Consider the following 15,548-nt stretch of genomic DNA (forward strand, 5'->3'; position numbering starts at 1 on the left):
CCGCGCCCGCCTGGCCCTCGCGCCAGCCCAGGTGGCGGGGGCGCGCGCCGGCCCAGGTGACTCCCGGCTGGCCCCGCCTCCAGGCGGGAGAAACCATCTCCTAAGGCGGGGGGAGGAGCGGGGCTCGCGGCCTCCCACACCGGAAGAGGAAGTCTGAGGCACCGGAGGTAGCAGGCATTCTGGGTAATTCGCTGTTTACTTCCCGAGAGCGAGGGGTTTGTGGCTCAATCGCTCGGTGTTCTTCCATCGGAGAGGATGGCTCTGGAGACGGTGCCGAAAGACCTGCGGCATCTGCGGGCTTGTTTGCTCTGTTCGCTGGTCAAGGTACCCATCGGGGACTTGGTTGTAGGGGCGATGGGGGACCCACCTGGGGGAAAGAGTGTGGAACGGGGCTAGGGGATAGTGAAGAGAAAGGTGAGGTCCAGGACCCCGGGGGTGGCAGGCGATGTGGGGAGCTGCAGGAGATCGTTGTTTTATGTCGGTAGGGAGCTGCAGGAGATCGTTGTTTTATGTCGGTAGGAACGCGGGCAGGTTTTGCAGCCGTAGAAACGGGCAGTCTTACATGCCTTTGCATTCTCAGCTCTTCGCACAGGCCTGACCCTTAACAGATGTTCGGTGAACTTCTTTTGGAGCTGAAGTACACTGGGAATCAGAGGAGGGTGGGAATCTGCAGCTGAGGGAGTAGTCGGAGGGTGCCTGACCCTGGGGAGACTAGGGAAGGGAGTAGGTAAGACGCAGTTGGGAACAAGAAGGGAAGGAGTGTGAGGGTGGAATTTAGGAATGGGGCTCTGGGAGTGGTGGGTGGGGGACCTGATGAGACGAGCCAACGTAGGGAGCCTTCTACTTGACCAGGTAGAAGTGTTGAGAAAGCTGCATTTTTTTGGCCTTGTTCGTGCTCACTTCTCTCCTTTTTTTTCCCCTCCCAGACTATAGACCAGTTTGAATATGACGGTTGTGACAACTGTGATGCATACCTTCAGATGAAGGGTAACCGAGAAATGGTATACGACTGCACCAGCTCTTCCTTTGATGGGTAAGCCCCTTTAGATTCTTTCCTTCACGTTTACGTCACTAACGGCCGCATCCTAATCCCTTCACCACCCCACCCTAATCCCTTCACCGCCCCACCCTAACCCACCCCACCAAGTAAACACGGGTCAGGCTTTTGAGACCTAATCATGTGGCTAGTCCAAATTGAGATTTGCTTTAAGTGTAAAATATACGACACTGGATTGCAAAGACTTAGCGCAAAAAAGAGTGTAAAATATATTAATATTCGTTGTATTAATGCCAAAATGATAGTTCTTTGGATATATTGGGTTAAATGAAATATATTATTGAAATTAATTTCACCTTTTTTGTCTTTACTCTTTTAAACATGGCTGCTAGAAAATTTCAGATAATTTGTGTGGCTTTCATTATATTTCCACTGGACAGTTTTTCACTAGACTGTTAGCTCCTTAATGGTAGGGACTGTGTTTATCTTGTACACCACGCCTGGCACAGGGCCTGGAAGGTGGTGGATGCTTAATAAATGTTTGTTGAATGCATGAAGATGCTTTTTGAAAATGAAGAAAAAGGAAGGTACAGTAATGGTAAATTATTGCCCTAAAGCTGATGCTTTTAGATGACTCTAAGAGGCCCTATAAGAAAAATTTTCCCTTGATGAGATTGCCCAGTGGGAGAAGGGGAAATGAGGAAAACATAAGTGGCCAGGTCTCAATTTTCCTTCCCCAAGGTAGGAGCCAGAAGGCAATATTCTTTGGGAGTTGAGGTATTAAGTTTCTTTTGACTGTTAGGCCAATTAAGAGTTTATACACAAACTGGATCCAAACCCAGTACTTGCCAAGGTTCCTTCAAGGTGGGCCAATTCCATACATGTTTTAATTTCCTTTAAGGAAGAATAAGGGATTGGGCAAAAAAGTTGTTGTCATGGGACCTTTACTTCTTACTCATGCATGTGCATACTCAGATGGATACTCCAGTCCCTCCATTCATTTGTTAGCACTGAATGGTACAGTGCTAGCAAATGAATGAAGGGACTCCCATCTGTCGGTAAAGTACTATGTTGGCTGCTGTGAGAGATGTCAAGAGTTACACAATGAGATACTTACTAGTAAGAGACACAGTGTAAAGTTTTGCATGTTAGTTTTTTTTAAAAATTGTGGTAAAATATACATAACAAAAAATTTACTATTTTTAGGTGTAGAATTCAATGGTATTGAGTATATTCACATTGTTGTGGGCAGCCATCACCACCATCCATCTCTAGAACTTTTTTCATCTCATTCCCTCCTCCCCTCAACCCCTGGCAGCCACTATTCTACTTTTCTATGGATTTGACTAGTCTAGCTACTTCATATAAATGGAATCATACGATATTTGTCCTTTTGTGACTGGTTTCTTTCATTTAGCATAATATCTTCAAGGTTTATCCATGTTGTAGCATGCGTCAGAATTTCCTTTTTAAGCTGAATAATGCATTGTATGTATACACCACATTTTGTTTATCCATTCATCTATTGATGGACACTTAGGTTGCATATCAGCCACCTTTTTGGCTGTTATGAATAATGCTGCTGTGAACATGGGTTTACAAATATCTGTTCAACTCCCTCCTTTCACTTTGGGGTATATATCCGGAAGTGGAATTGCTGGATCAATCTGTTTAATATTTTGAGGAATCACCATACTGTTTTCTATAATAGCAGCACTATTTTACATTCCTACCAGCAGTACACAAAGGTTCCAATTTTTCCACATCCTTGCCAACACTTATTTTCTGGTTTTTGTTTTGTTTTTGGTAACAGCCACCCTATTGGATCTGAAGTGATATCTCATAGTGGTTTTGATTTGCGTTTCCCTAATGATTAGTGATGTTGAGCATCTTTTCATTTGCTTATTGGCTACTTGTATATCTTTGGAGAAATGTGTGTGCAAGTCCTTTGTCCATTTTTGAATCAGGTTGTTTGTTTTTTTGTTGTAGAGTTGTAGGAGTTATTTATATATTCTGGTGCATATTAGGTTTTGAAGAGTGAGTATATCAAAGGCCAAAGGAGATCAGAGGAGGGTTAGATGAACTCAGCCAGAAGTGGAGGAGATAGCAAATGAACAAGACTCCTAAGGAGAGAAATACAGGATTTTTGAGGAGGTTGGGGTGAGAGAGAGGTAGAAAAAGCATTCTAAACAAAGAGAAATGACTCTAGCAAGGACATGGGGTGGGAAAACCAGGGTATGTTTGGAGAATGGTGGGAATTCTGTTTAGGTTAAGTCATAAGGTCGGATAATAGGCGCTGTAAGGCTAGGAAGATAGTGAAGGACAGAGGAGAATGGCCTGCATACCCCAGATCAGTCTGCCGGGCCAGGGCAAGTGTTACCCTACTCACCAGCCCTGGAGGTGGGATCAGCCACTCAAAGCATATGGCTGAGAATGTAGGATTTGGATGGGAAGAGAGGCTCCCCAAATAAGGAGCGAAGATTGTTGCAAGAGAAGAGGGAATGGGTTTTGAGGAGGCAGTCAGCAAATATCAGTGCCTAGAACAGTCCTGTCACAGTAGGCAGTCAGTAAGCATTTGATTGAGTGAGTGACAAAGATGACCTCTGTAGCTTCTGAAAGCACCTGATGCTCAGCTGTTCTGCTCGAGTAGCAGCAGGCTTCTAGCCCTTGAGTAGCCTTTCTGTTGCCTGTGCTCTGGGATCAGAGCTACCCTGGGAAGGACTATTAGGATAATAAGGAGAGCTAATGCTTATTTAGCACCTGCTCTGTGCTGGGTGTTTTTCATGTATTAGATCAACCTTTGAGTCTTATCCCAGTGAAATTCTGAGAGAGGTCTCCATAAGTGTGTCAGGCAGTACAGCTCATTAGAGGCAGAGCTTGGCCAAGTCTAACTTACTTCTGGTAGAAGGACCCATTGTTTTGACTCATCCTCCCCTTCGCACTAGGCCCCAGCCCCCTAGTGGTTGTGTTGGTTGTAAACAGTAACACTGGCCATCTACCTCTAAAGGTGTCCTGTTTCCCAGGGAATCTGTGGGCTAAGGATGTTTTTGAGCCTAGTGAGATAGTCTTTGGGGGATGGTGACTGACGTGACAGGGACATAAGTGCAGAGGACCTTTGTCAGTACTAGCTTTGAGTCAGCCCCTGCCCAGCGTTAGAGCTCAGTTTCCCCTGCTTTCTAATAGAGACTCAAATCTTGGCTTTTTCATGGGTTTCCTCTCAGCACTCTTGTGCTGGCTGGGAGCAGAGTAAAGAGGGCAGCTCCCTTGGTCTTTCTATTCTGTAGTAGGGAGGCTCAGGCTGATTCTGTTTTCTTTTCCCTTCCTAGAATCATTGCGATGATGAGTCCAGAGGACAGCTGGGTCTCCAAGTGGCAGCGAGTCAGTAAGTTTCTCCCTTTCTTCCTATCCTCATGGTGGTGTTGCTGTCCCTTGGGTCCAGTGGGGGAGTCTTATATCAGAGGGTAAGTGGGTTCAGAGTGAGAAAGATGGGGTTGTAGGAGAGAAAAGCAAAGCACCCTGTGCTCTGTCGTGTAACACTTGTAGCCAAAAGAAATGATTGCTCTTCTCTTGGAGTTGCAGCCTTTCTTTCATTTTTAGCTTAAGCTTCCATTTGGTCTTCAGTCTTTTTTTTTTTTTTTTTTTAATAATTTTATTTTATTTTTTCCCCCAAAGCCCCAGTAGATAGTTGTATGTCATAGCTGCACATCCTTCTAGTTGCTGTATGTGGGACGCGGCCTCAGCATGGCCGGAGAAGCGTGTCTCCTGCGCACCCGGGATCCGAACCCGGGCCGCCAGCAGCGGAGCGCGCGCACTTAACCACTAAGCCACGGGGCCGGCCCTGGTCTTCAGTCTTAGCCCTGGTCTTCAGTCTTAACTCATTCTCACTGCAATCTCTTTTCTTCTCTTTCAGGTAACTTTAAGCCAGGTGTATATGCGGTGTCGGTCACTGGTCGCCTGCCCCAAGGTAATAATAGTCATAATAAGAGCCAATGTTCATTTATTCTGCCAGGCTCTGTGGAAGTCATTTATGTGAATTCATGCCAGTCCTCACAACTCTGTGAGGTAACCTAGACACAAAGAGGTTAAATAAGTAGCCCAGGGTCACCCAGCTTGTAAGTGAGGAGCCAGAATTTCAACCCAGGCATTCTAGCTCCAGAACCCTTGCTTTTGATGACTACAATGTATCTCTTTTTCTTCTCATTCTTACCAAGCCATTACCAAGCACTAGCCTGGGTCTTCGTTGGTAACAAGCCAACCAAGCAGGCCTGTTGATAAGCAGTCTAGGAACTCCAGTCTGCTCAGAACACCCCCCACTCCCAAGTAGTAGCTGTGGGAGCTTTCTTAGCCTTCAGAATCTTGGAATCCTCTTCCCTCACAGAGCTGTTTTTTTTTTCCCTGCCATAGGAATCGTGCGGGAGCTGAAAAGTCGAGGAGTGGCCTACAAATCCAGAGACACAGCTATAAAGACGTAGCAAGATGCATGGCCGCCAGCGTCTTTGCTCCCCATCTCCTGCCTCTGCTTGTTTTTTGTTGTGGAACTAAATGGGCAGAGCTTCAGCTACTTCCCACCTTCCAGTTCTGAGACTCAGCAGACTGTGTTGAGGGAGCGGCACAGCGTGTCCCTGGGCCATTTTACCTTCTTTGGACTACTGGTCGGGGTGGGAGGGGTTTGAATTGGTGCATTAACAGAGACTGAATTGGTTGGGGAGTAGGATGCTGGTTTTCCTACACACAGCCCTGGGCTGTGCCGTTGCCCGTGGGCAGGACTCTGGGTCAAATGCCAATAAACATGAACCCCTGGGAAGGTTCTTAAGCCCATGACAGATGCCTTGTCTCTTTCTTTTTTCTGAGCTGGGGAGGGGAGGCACACAGTAAGAACTCACTTGCTTCGTAAGCACCTTCTCAGAGCAGCAGAGGCTCTTGTGCTCCCTGTTACCCATCCTTGAGCCTCCAGGGTTGCCGCCTGTCTAGTGTGCTTCCTTGCATCTCGTTGGAAGGTCTGCTGTCCTAAGTCTAGGCAACCCCATCAGCCTGGTAGTCCTGGTGTCTGGCGGTTGCAGCCTTCTGTCCTCTAGACCTGGCACAGCAGGTGTCCCTTAAAGAAATCCTGAGTCTTCTTGGTATTCTTTGCCCCTTGACCATATTTAATGCTTTTTTTTCCTTGTCTGTTTTCTTCTTTTTACTGCTCTTTCTATACCTTAGGCCAGACAGTGGCACTCACGACCTGCCCCTCCCCCACTTACATTCCTCCCTATTCCCCTAACAGACCCTCAGGTGGCTGCTGAGTCTCCATCTGGCTAGTTTGTGCCTCCACAGGAGGTGGGCCCCTCCCTTTCTCCTCTGGCCTAGTAGGGGGCCTTGAGTGATGTCACATTATTGGCCAACGTGAGTGATTTGTTTTAGAATTAAAAATTTACCATAAATTCTCATTTACTTAAATTTCCACAAAAATCTTGTTAGTATCCCCATGATTTCCCTAAGTTTCTTGTTCTCCATATGTAAAACGAGAATGATCACACTCTGCCTATTTACCCTAGGAATGTTGCGATTATAAAAATGAAGCAATGGGAAAACTCTATGGTAAACTTTGTTTGCTCTCCTTTTATTAGCCATTCTTCAAAATATACAGTATGTGCACAATTAACCAAAATAGTTGGGGGAGATGCCTGGAACCACCACAGCAGGGTAAGCTCTGACTCATTGGGCTTTGTGTCTCTTAGCCACCTGGTGTTGCTAGTGAGTCAGTCTCTCCCTACCTGTGGCCTGGAGTGTGGGGCAAGGAGGGAGAGATGCTAACTGCACTGACCCCTTTCTGTGTCCTCTCGTAAGCCCATGGGAAGGAAGCTGGGACTGGCCCAGACCTCATGGCGCCACTCACAGGTCCTCCTCAAGCCAGAACCATTTTCTCTGATGCCTTCAAGCCCTGAGGGAATGGTCTGTTAACCCCAATTTCCAACTGAGTTTTTCAAGGATTTCCCCTGCCCAGCAAACTGGAAGACCCCCAGGGGTCGTGGTTTCTGTTCAATTTCAATCTGAAAGGAGTCTTGGGAAGCAGCCCCACCAGGCTAGGGCTTACATCCTGGAGGGAAGAAGTGGGTGTCAGCAAGAGTGCCTAGGCTGTGCAGCCACTACCCAACTTTCACTGGCTTTCTCAAAAAGTCCCTTGGAAATCCCCGGCTGCTGTCCTGCGTGTCTGACCCGGACGTGGCTGCTTGGTGAGAATGGAAACAGTTGGGGGGTGGGGGAGGCAAGAGGAGCTGTGCACAAATAACCACACTCAGGCTGCCTCAGCCCCACACTGAGCTGGGGCCCTAACTGTCAGCCTCGCAGGAAGCGAAAGACACAGGCGCTGGTGGTTGTGGGGGAGGGGGGGCCAGTTGCCGTGACTGGATTTTGCACTCAGTGTGCCAAGTGGACTCTGCCTGGAAGCTGCTTCTGAATTTGCTCTCTTGCTTTGTTTGGTCCTTGAACCTGCTTGTGGTGCCACTCAGCAGCCCAGACAGGCGATAAGGTGCTGGAGTCCCATCCCCGGCTGGGAGCCCAAAGAAGCTGAAACAGAGACTATTGGTTCTTCAAGGCTCCCTGGGAGTGAGCAGTGCTGTGTGGAAGAAAAGGTTTCAGGTGCTGGTACTGCTGCCCTGCATTCCACGTGCATGAGGCCTATGCCCTGCCCATCATGCCTGTCAGAGGTTCAGCCCCATTCTGACTGCTGAGGTCCCGTATCTGCCCAGAGTCTTGCTTGTTCTCTTGCTCAGTAGTTTGGCTTCTTTCCTTCAGAAAGGCAAGGCTCCTCCCTAGTTCAGCAAGGACAGACTCAAGTCAGACAGGTTAGAAACCAGGCTGCCTTCCCCTTGCCCGCTTATTGCTCATTCTCCATTCCCTACCCACCACAGGCTGTGGGGTTAGAGTCTCTCCCCTAAACAGGCTAAGTGGCAGTGCATTGCTGAATGCAGCCTCCAGCCCAAGGCAGAGATTGGTAGCTGATAGAACAAGGGTCAGAACATTCTGGTCTTGGAGGGGAGCAGTTTCCCCAAGAGTAATGGCGATGGGCTCTTTGGGTTTGGGGACTGAGGCCTCTCCTCTGGGCATGGCCACTACCTGCTTACTCCCAACCTGTCTATAACCTGTTATTCCATCCTCAAGCCCCCTCCCTGACACCTGATCTCTGTGTGTGTATATAAAAGAAACAGGTAGGTAATGTTTAGAAGAGACTAACAACATCTTTGTCTGGAAGTCTAGTTCATGTTTAGTGTCAGTAAAGCCTTTCATTTAAATAGCATATTACAGTTGACAAAAGGGCTTTCATGTCCATTATCTTATTTGATCCTCACAAAACCCCTGTGTCATAGTTAACATCCTTATGTAGTGATGAAGAGACTGAGGCTCAAAGAGTTAAAGTGACTTGGCATTGCTGAATGCAGCCTCTAGATGATCTGCATGATCAAGTGGTGGAGCCTTAGCTCAAGAAATGCATTGCCCACACTCGATTTAGGGCTGCTTACTGTTTCTGACATAGTTATCCCCACCAAAGGCGGCAGGTTGGCTCCCTTCGTGAGTATTCCACAGAACCAGCGGGAGGCATTAGCTTACTAAATTACAGGTCCCTACACATTGAGCCCCCTCTCACCCTGACCACACTACTCCCACCACCTACATCTCTGGTTTCCAAGTCTAATATTAGCCAAAGAGAGGGAGGCAGTGTGGGGAAATGGCCCAGGGAGGAGATCCTTGGGGTTTACTCAAGGACCCCTGTGTGGAGCACTGGGAAACTGGTCCAGTCCTTCTCCAGTTCCCACCTGGCTGCATCTGTTCCACTCCAGCAGCTCTTAGACATCTGCCGGCCTGTGCCCCATGCTCCCCAACCTCTCCTGGATTTTTCTGCTCGCTACCTCCCTCCATCTGCAGCCCAATTATGGCATCTTCACACTCCACTGGAACACAGACTCATGTGATGAAAATGCACACATCCAACTAGGGGCGTTGTCTCTGCCCCCCAGCCTCGCTGCCTCTACCACCCACTAGCTGTGACTTTTCCAAGTCTCTTTACTTCTCTAAAATGAAGTTTCCTTCCTATAAATGCAGTTGACAAAACTCGTGTGTTAGGCGGCAGGATAGTGGTTACCCGTGAAAGGCGGGGGCGGAAGAGGGCATGAGGGGCTCCTAAGGTGCTGCTTATAGCTGATTTCTTGATCTGAATGCTAGTTACATAGGTCGGTTCACTGAGGAAGTGAGTCTACTCAGCTGCTCGGTTCACTTTCTGAAACTTTATTGAGTTATACACGCATGATTTGTTCACTTTTCTGTTTGTATGTGATACTTTAAATTTAAAAAGCTCACTCAAAGATGCAGTTGTGCGTCCCTGTCTTAGGATAATGGTGAGAATCAAATACATTAACTTAGGTAAAAGCAATTTGAGAGCTGTAAACTACTAAGTGTATCTAAGAGATTGTCATTATCCAAAGTTGTCCACCTCTAGATAAGTTCTAGGTAAGTGTGGAGAGAATGTCATCCCTATGGCATGGTTGGGCAATAGATGTTCCAATACATCTATCATACGTAAAATATCAAAACAGTTTCTTTCAAGCATTATGGCTTTTTATTTTAATCTCTCTTTCTGTTCTCATTTTTTATGACATAAGTTTTGTTTTTTTAAATACCTATTTCCCTTCTATTTGGATATGAGATTCTGGATGTGATTTAACCTCTACTTGGCTCAAAGTCATTGTTATAAACTTCCATTTTTGTATCATCTGGTGAAATGGTTCTGAGACTGATTATTTTTCTACCTCTTGGATTCATGTCAGCCTGTCAGCTGTCACTTGGGCTGCTCACGTGTGGCTGTCTCCCTTCCAGTCTTTTTTGAGCTAGGAGAACAGATAGCCACGCTTGGTAAAAATTGCTGTAGGGTGAGCCAGTAAGGCTTAGACTGAGGGAGAAAGCACATGTCTGCCTGCCTGGGCCTTGGGGCTCAGAGACCTTTGCCAGTGGGAGGGTGAGGTCCTGAGTGTTGGGGCTGTTGAACGAGTGAAGGCAGATCATACAGAGAACGTGAGGGCTGGGAGAGTCAGGACTTAGGCCAGCCCCTCACTTTATGGGTGAGAAGACTGAGCCCCAGAGACAGTGGTCAGAAGTCCAGAGGGGTCACTGCTACTTCGTATGTCCTGCATGCTTGGCTCAGCGCCTTTCACCTACAGATTCTTGTGTTTCTCTTTGCTTTAAGATCCCAGGAAGCAGGAACTGGGTGCAGAGAAAACTCTGCTCCATGCTGCTGGCACCAAGATGCCAGGTCCTTTGAGAAATATGATAGAAAACATCTCCCCTCTAGATCTCCACCCTTCTATTCTCAATACACCCCCCAGAGTGGAGAGCAGGTATTATGTGGTCATGGACAGAGGACTTGCTGTGGGGGGTCCACCCCACAGCAGAGGGAGGCCTGGGCATGTAAGAAGTCAGGGAGCTGGCAGGCCCACTTCAAGATCTCCTGTGTGCTGCTTCCTGTCTGTGCTCTCTCCTTCCTCCAAACTTGAGGGAAGAGAAAACTTGAGGGAAGGTAAGGAACAGCTTCAGATACCAGTGGCAGGACCCCAGCCCCTCTTCAAAATGGATTCCTCACTCCTTCCCCAAACCCAGCAACTGCCACCCTTTCAACCCCTCCCCCCATCCCGGAAAATACCTGGAAGGAAGTGAGTGCTCTGGGGCCACTAGCCGGAAGAGGGGTTTAACTGTCACCTCGTCCCTGGGGGCTTGAGTAGCAGAGGGCAGAGGGGTAAATGCAAATCCATGCTTGGGAGAGAGAAGAACTCCACGGAGAGGAAGAGGATGGCAGCCAGCACCCAGCCTTCCTCCTGGTTCGTGGTCCCAGCAGGGGCTGGGGAGGCCTGAGGCAAGAGAGTGATCACAGGCCCTGGGAGAAGCCAGTAGCTGCCCCTACCCTGTGTAGGCAGCTCCGCACTGGCACTTTCTCTGGGCAGCTGAGTAGACTCACTTCCTCAGCCCTGCACCCCAGGGGAGCAGGGAGATGGGGGCGGGGTCTGGAGCCCAGTGGAGCCAGGCACAAGATAAGGAGATGGAGGAGGTCGAGGTGGGCACTTCACATCCCTGGTGAATGAGCCTGAGGAGAGCATGTCTATTCTGCTTCTGCAGCAGGAGGGACTAAGCTTAGATTGGAAGGACTCCTCTGGCCTCCGTCCCTCCCCTCCCTCCTTGTAGGCACCAGAGGCCAGAATTGAGAACTACATGGTGTCCTTGCAAAGGGATCTTTACAGCAACTGGGAGGCAAGAATATGAGTGAGAAGCAGCCCTGGGCCAGTGCTTCTACAATAATAATCTATTATATCAGTATGGCAATTGCCAGGTTCAAAACCGGCTGCCTCCATTATTGCATTTGATCCTCAGTACCCTCCTGTGAGACATTATTCCCCTTTCACAGATGAGAAAACTGAGTTTCAGTTATGTCACTTGCCCACGGTCAGTGGCCAGGCAAGGCTGCGCTGTTGTTTCAGTCCAGTCGTCCTTATGGCCTCCCTTTAGTTTTGCCATGGCCTATGGGGATCTAGGGCCCATAACCTGGGCAGGAGGGTGGGGGTTCTCCTTGTGTTCTTTTTGCCCCCTTGAGCCCAAGCCTGACGGCGGGGCTCTTGGGGTGTGGTCTACTGACCTCAGCACCGTGGTCTTTGGGGATGAGGGCCGCAGCACCTCCCCAGGCTCACTCACCCTTGACCCTTCCCGGAGGGCCTGCACCTCCTGCTCGTCCCCCACCCCCATTTTGCTCCAGGCCTCTCACCTCCTCCCTGACCCCCCCCCCCCCGCCCCCAGCCACAGCCCCATGACGTGGCTGCCCGCACCCCATTGGCCGGCCTGGGAGCATTTGCCCTTATTTGGCCAGGCCGGCTCCAGGGCGGGCCTCCACCCCCAGCCCAGCCCCCGCAGGCTTGTCTCTCTCACTTCGTCTTTTTGAGGTTTGGCTCTGGGGCCCTGGCGGGCGTCGCTTCAAACGCACTTTCTGGTTGAGTCACTTTTTAACGGCTCCAGTGCTGTGAGCTGCTGCTGCTGCTGCTGCTGCTGCTGCTGCTGGGGGACCCAGTCTGTGTGGCCAACCCTCCCCCACCTGACTGCCTAATAGGCTCTGAGAGAAGGGGCTGGGTGGCCATTCGCTGTGAGAGAGATTCTGCAGACCACTTGGTTACCCGTTAGACCCCTCTGCTCGGCTCACCCACAAGCCTGGGGGCAGGGCGTTAGGCCTGAGTCCCTCCCATGGCTTTTTCCAACTCCCTTCTCGGGGTTTGTGAGGCTGCATCTCCGCTGTCTGTTGAGTATCCCCTCTGAGGTCTGCCAGGCCTGGCCCTTTTGGGAGTACTTTGAATAGAGTCCCTTAGGGGGACAGAAACAAGATACAGACTGTTGGCCGATTTTCAGGAAGGTGAAACTTAACCTCGCCGAGTTTCCGGTTCCTCATCTCTGAGATGGGGACACCATCGTTTACATCACTGGCTCAGCATGATGATCAAATGAGACTCAGATTGAATGTGTTATATAAAGTTCTCCAGATGTCTCAGCGGCTGCCCTTCCGCCCAGCTCAGTGGAGGTGAATGAAGAAACAGCCCAGAGGAGTCCACGGGGCACTCCTCACAGAGCTCTCCAATCTTTCCACCCCTCACCTTCTGCTTCTCCAGCTGTCGCTGGGATGGGAGGAATCCTGTGGGGGGCAGGATGCTTACAGGAGGAAACAGACAGAAGAGTTCCCCCCAGCCCCTTGCCCCTTGTTCCTAGCTAAGATAAGGGGAGGATTCTGCTCAGGATTCTTTCCCAGCCACCTGCCTTCTCTGAGCTATGGGAGTTCTGCCCTTGAGCCAGCTGGGGAAATCCATGGGCTGCCTAGTGGCTAGGCAGGTCTTGGAACACAGGCCTTGCTACTTCCTCCTCCAAGGTCCCTGGGGCCCCTTGCTCTTGGGGACTTCCTAGAGTATAAACTGGTCCTTTGGTCAGCCTCCTCCTCAATTTTGTAGATGAAGAAACAAAGGCTGGACGTTGAGGGGCAGATTCAGTGACTGGTCCAAATAAATAGCCACAGGGTGGGGACTGGAACCCTAGTCTCCTGCCTCCTAGTTTTGCCCTCTGCTTGGTGGGCCTGCTGTTGGGGGTAGGGATGAGAGATCACCAACTCTCAGGACCCATACACAGACACACAAACACACACACACAGTTTATTTGTAGCAGGTTAAACTGGAGCAGGTGCAGCTCTGCAAGTGAAACCAGGAGCCTGTGTGTGGAGGGAGACAAGAGGAGCTTTCTCTCATTTCCCTGCTTGTGTCCCTAGGAGATCCCAGTGGAGGACACTTCTGGTTTCAGAGCCACTCCCACAGCAGTGGTCAGGGGGGCCTTCCTCACACCCATGCCCCCTCTCCTACCCAGCCCACCCTGCCTCTTCCCAGATGCTGTGGACCAAACCCTGAACTTGGCCCTGACTTGCTTTGTGACCTCAGGCTGCCGTCTGCCTCCCTCTGGATTTGCAGCTCAGTTTCCTGACTCAGGCCAGTTTGCTGCCTGACCTTGCTGCTTAAAAGGCCTTGGATACTATGATCTAGAGAGCTGAGCCAGAAGCCCATCCCAGAGCAGAGCTGGCCTCACAGGGGGCACTGCAGCTGCCTCTGGCCAGAGTAGAGCAGGAGAGCATGAAGTAAAACCTGGAGGACGTCTGGGCAGTGCAGGTAGGGCTGAGGGAGAGCCTCTCAGCACTCCTGGTGCTCTCCAAGGCTCTGAGATGAGTCAGGGGACCTTCCTAGGTGCTGAGATGACCTCTGCAGGGCACATGGCTCTCTTATGTTCTTGAGGCTCTTCCCTCTCTCAGCACTGCTTCCCTTGGCAGCCCCTCCCAGGAGGGTGGTGAAAGGTTCCAACATTTGGGACTATTGACTCCAATTGTCTTTAGCCCCATTTTGCAACGCTGGGGGCTCAGTTTCCCTCCTTTGTGGCCAGGCTTGCTCCCAACCCTGGCTCCCTTGAGGGCGGGCCTGCTCTGCCTTCTGACTTCCTGTTTGTGAGTGGTTAGGTCCTGTGGCTTCTCTCTTGTTGTCTCTTCACAAGGCAGGTTATCTGGGCTGCCATCTCCGCCTGCCTGCCGAGTAAGGGCCCCAGGCCCCTGCAGCTGGAGGGCAAGTCTTGGTGTTCTTCTCAGCCTTCATGTGCCGCCCCTGTCATTTCTCCCACCCTCTGGGCTTGCTCTCCCTTGCAGGTGTTAGGCCTTCAAAAGACCATTTTCTCCCTGTTTGTCCTCCTTGTCTGGTCAGCTTCTGCCCTCTCTATCTCCTGTCCTTCCAAACTCTCTTCCATCTGTACTCACTTCCTCCAGGAAGCCTTCTCTGATGGGTGCCCTGGGACTCTGAGGTTGCCACTGCACCATCCGTCAGTCCAGCCCGTTGGGCTCCTCACCCCCACCTAGGACTAATTTGCCCTTGTTGCTATGATTTTGTAAGATGTAGGTATGTGTGGAGGTGTATATGTGAGTTCTTCTTCACTCCGTAGGTTCAGTGCTCACTCAAGCAGGAGCCAGTGGCCCCGTCAGCCCTGAAGCTCCGCACCTGCTTTAGGTACAACTGCTCACTCACACCGACACGCAAAACTCTCAAACCCTGCATATGTGTCTCGCCCATCAGACTGAGAGTCCCCGAAGACAGGTCCTCTGTCCTTTTCTCCTCAGGCTCACCTTTACCTGCCCACAGCCTCAGCTTGGCACACAAAGATGGCTGTCCCCAAGGTCAGTGAGGTTGGGGTGGGAGTGAGGGATTGTGAGCCTAGAGTCCTCCAGGATCCCAAGCCCAGACCCTGGTGGCCTCAGCCCTCTCACTACTTTGTCTCTGATGCAGCTGCCCCATCCCAACTGCTTCTGATCTTGGTCCCTACTCCTCCTCCCCTTTTACTCCTCTGAGCAGGAATCTGATCCCTGGACTGAGAGTGTCAGAACTGGAAGGGACCATGGGGGACATTTTATAGCAGAGTCCAAGTGAGCTGAGGCTGCCCAGGAGGTGCCTGGCCGAGCCTGGACTTACCGCCAAGGGGCAGAGTTTGAAGAATCAACTGGAACTCCTCTCTCCCCTACAAAGAGAGGCCTCCTCTTTCAGCCACTGGCCATCACCAAGGGTTTAATTTCTCTCATCCTGGGGCACTCAGGCAACAGGCAGCTTTGGGAGCAGGAGTAGGAGTCACACCTCTCTCACAGAGGTGCCTGTGTTCTCAAGCCATCCCCAGTTCCTTCCAGTCACCCACCCTCCCAAGCGCTGGCCTCAGATTCCCGAGTGAGCCTTGCTGAGTGTTTCCGGGGAGAATGCAGGTGTGTCCAGGAGTGTGCAGCAGGCCTTCCTCAAGGCGTATATGTAGGCCTGAGCTGCGGTGTCACCCAGTGTGTCTCTGTGGCTCTAGGCCTGCTGTACTTCTCTAGAAAGGAGACTGAATCTTTTGGGCTTTTTGGGCCCTGTGTGTGTGTGTGTGTGTGTGTGTGTGTGTGTGTGTGTGTGTGTTTGCGCGTGCTCAGGCACCCACTGCTCTTCCCTCAGGC

At 50.5% G+C, this 15,548-nt stretch overlaps 1 protein-coding gene across 1 annotated transcript; it reads left to right on the forward strand.

The window, feature by feature from the left end:
• The first annotated feature begins 169 nt into the window (after positions 1–169).
• SUPT4H1 (SPT4 homolog, DSIF elongation factor subunit) lies at positions 170–5,815 on the forward strand. Its single transcript, XM_004434774.3, has 5 exons — positions 170–324; positions 927–1,033; positions 4,324–4,379; positions 4,908–4,961; positions 5,402–5,815. The coding sequence occupies exons 1-5, from the start codon at positions 256–258 to the stop codon at positions 5,467–5,469; spliced, it is 354 nt and encodes a 117-aa protein (XP_004434831.1). The 5' UTR covers positions 170–255; the 3' UTR covers positions 5,470–5,815.
• Positions 5,816–15,548: the final 9,733 nt, after the last annotated feature.

Source organism: Ceratotherium simum, chromosome 16 (genome assembly GCF_057802395.1).
Source record: "Ceratotherium simum simum isolate JZ-2026a chromosome 16, ASM5780239v1, whole genome shotgun sequence".
Lineage (NCBI taxonomy): Eukaryota > Metazoa > Chordata > Mammalia > Perissodactyla > Rhinocerotidae > Ceratotherium > Ceratotherium simum.

Excerpts from the sequence above, each read along its gene's own strand:
- SUPT4H1 (XM_004434774.3), top strand. The coding sequence starts at position 256 with ATGGCTCTGGAGACGGTGCCGAAAGACCTGCGGCATCTGCGGGCTTGT. Across the intron at positions 4,380-4,907 it reads CTCCAAGTGGCAGCGAGTCA|GTAACTTTAAGCCAGGTGTA; the intron begins GTAAGTTTCTCC and ends CTTCTCTTTCAG. Across the intron at positions 4,962-5,401 it reads CACTGGTCGCCTGCCCCAAG|GAATCGTGCGGGAGCTGAAA; the intron begins GTAATAATAGTC and ends TCCCTGCCATAG.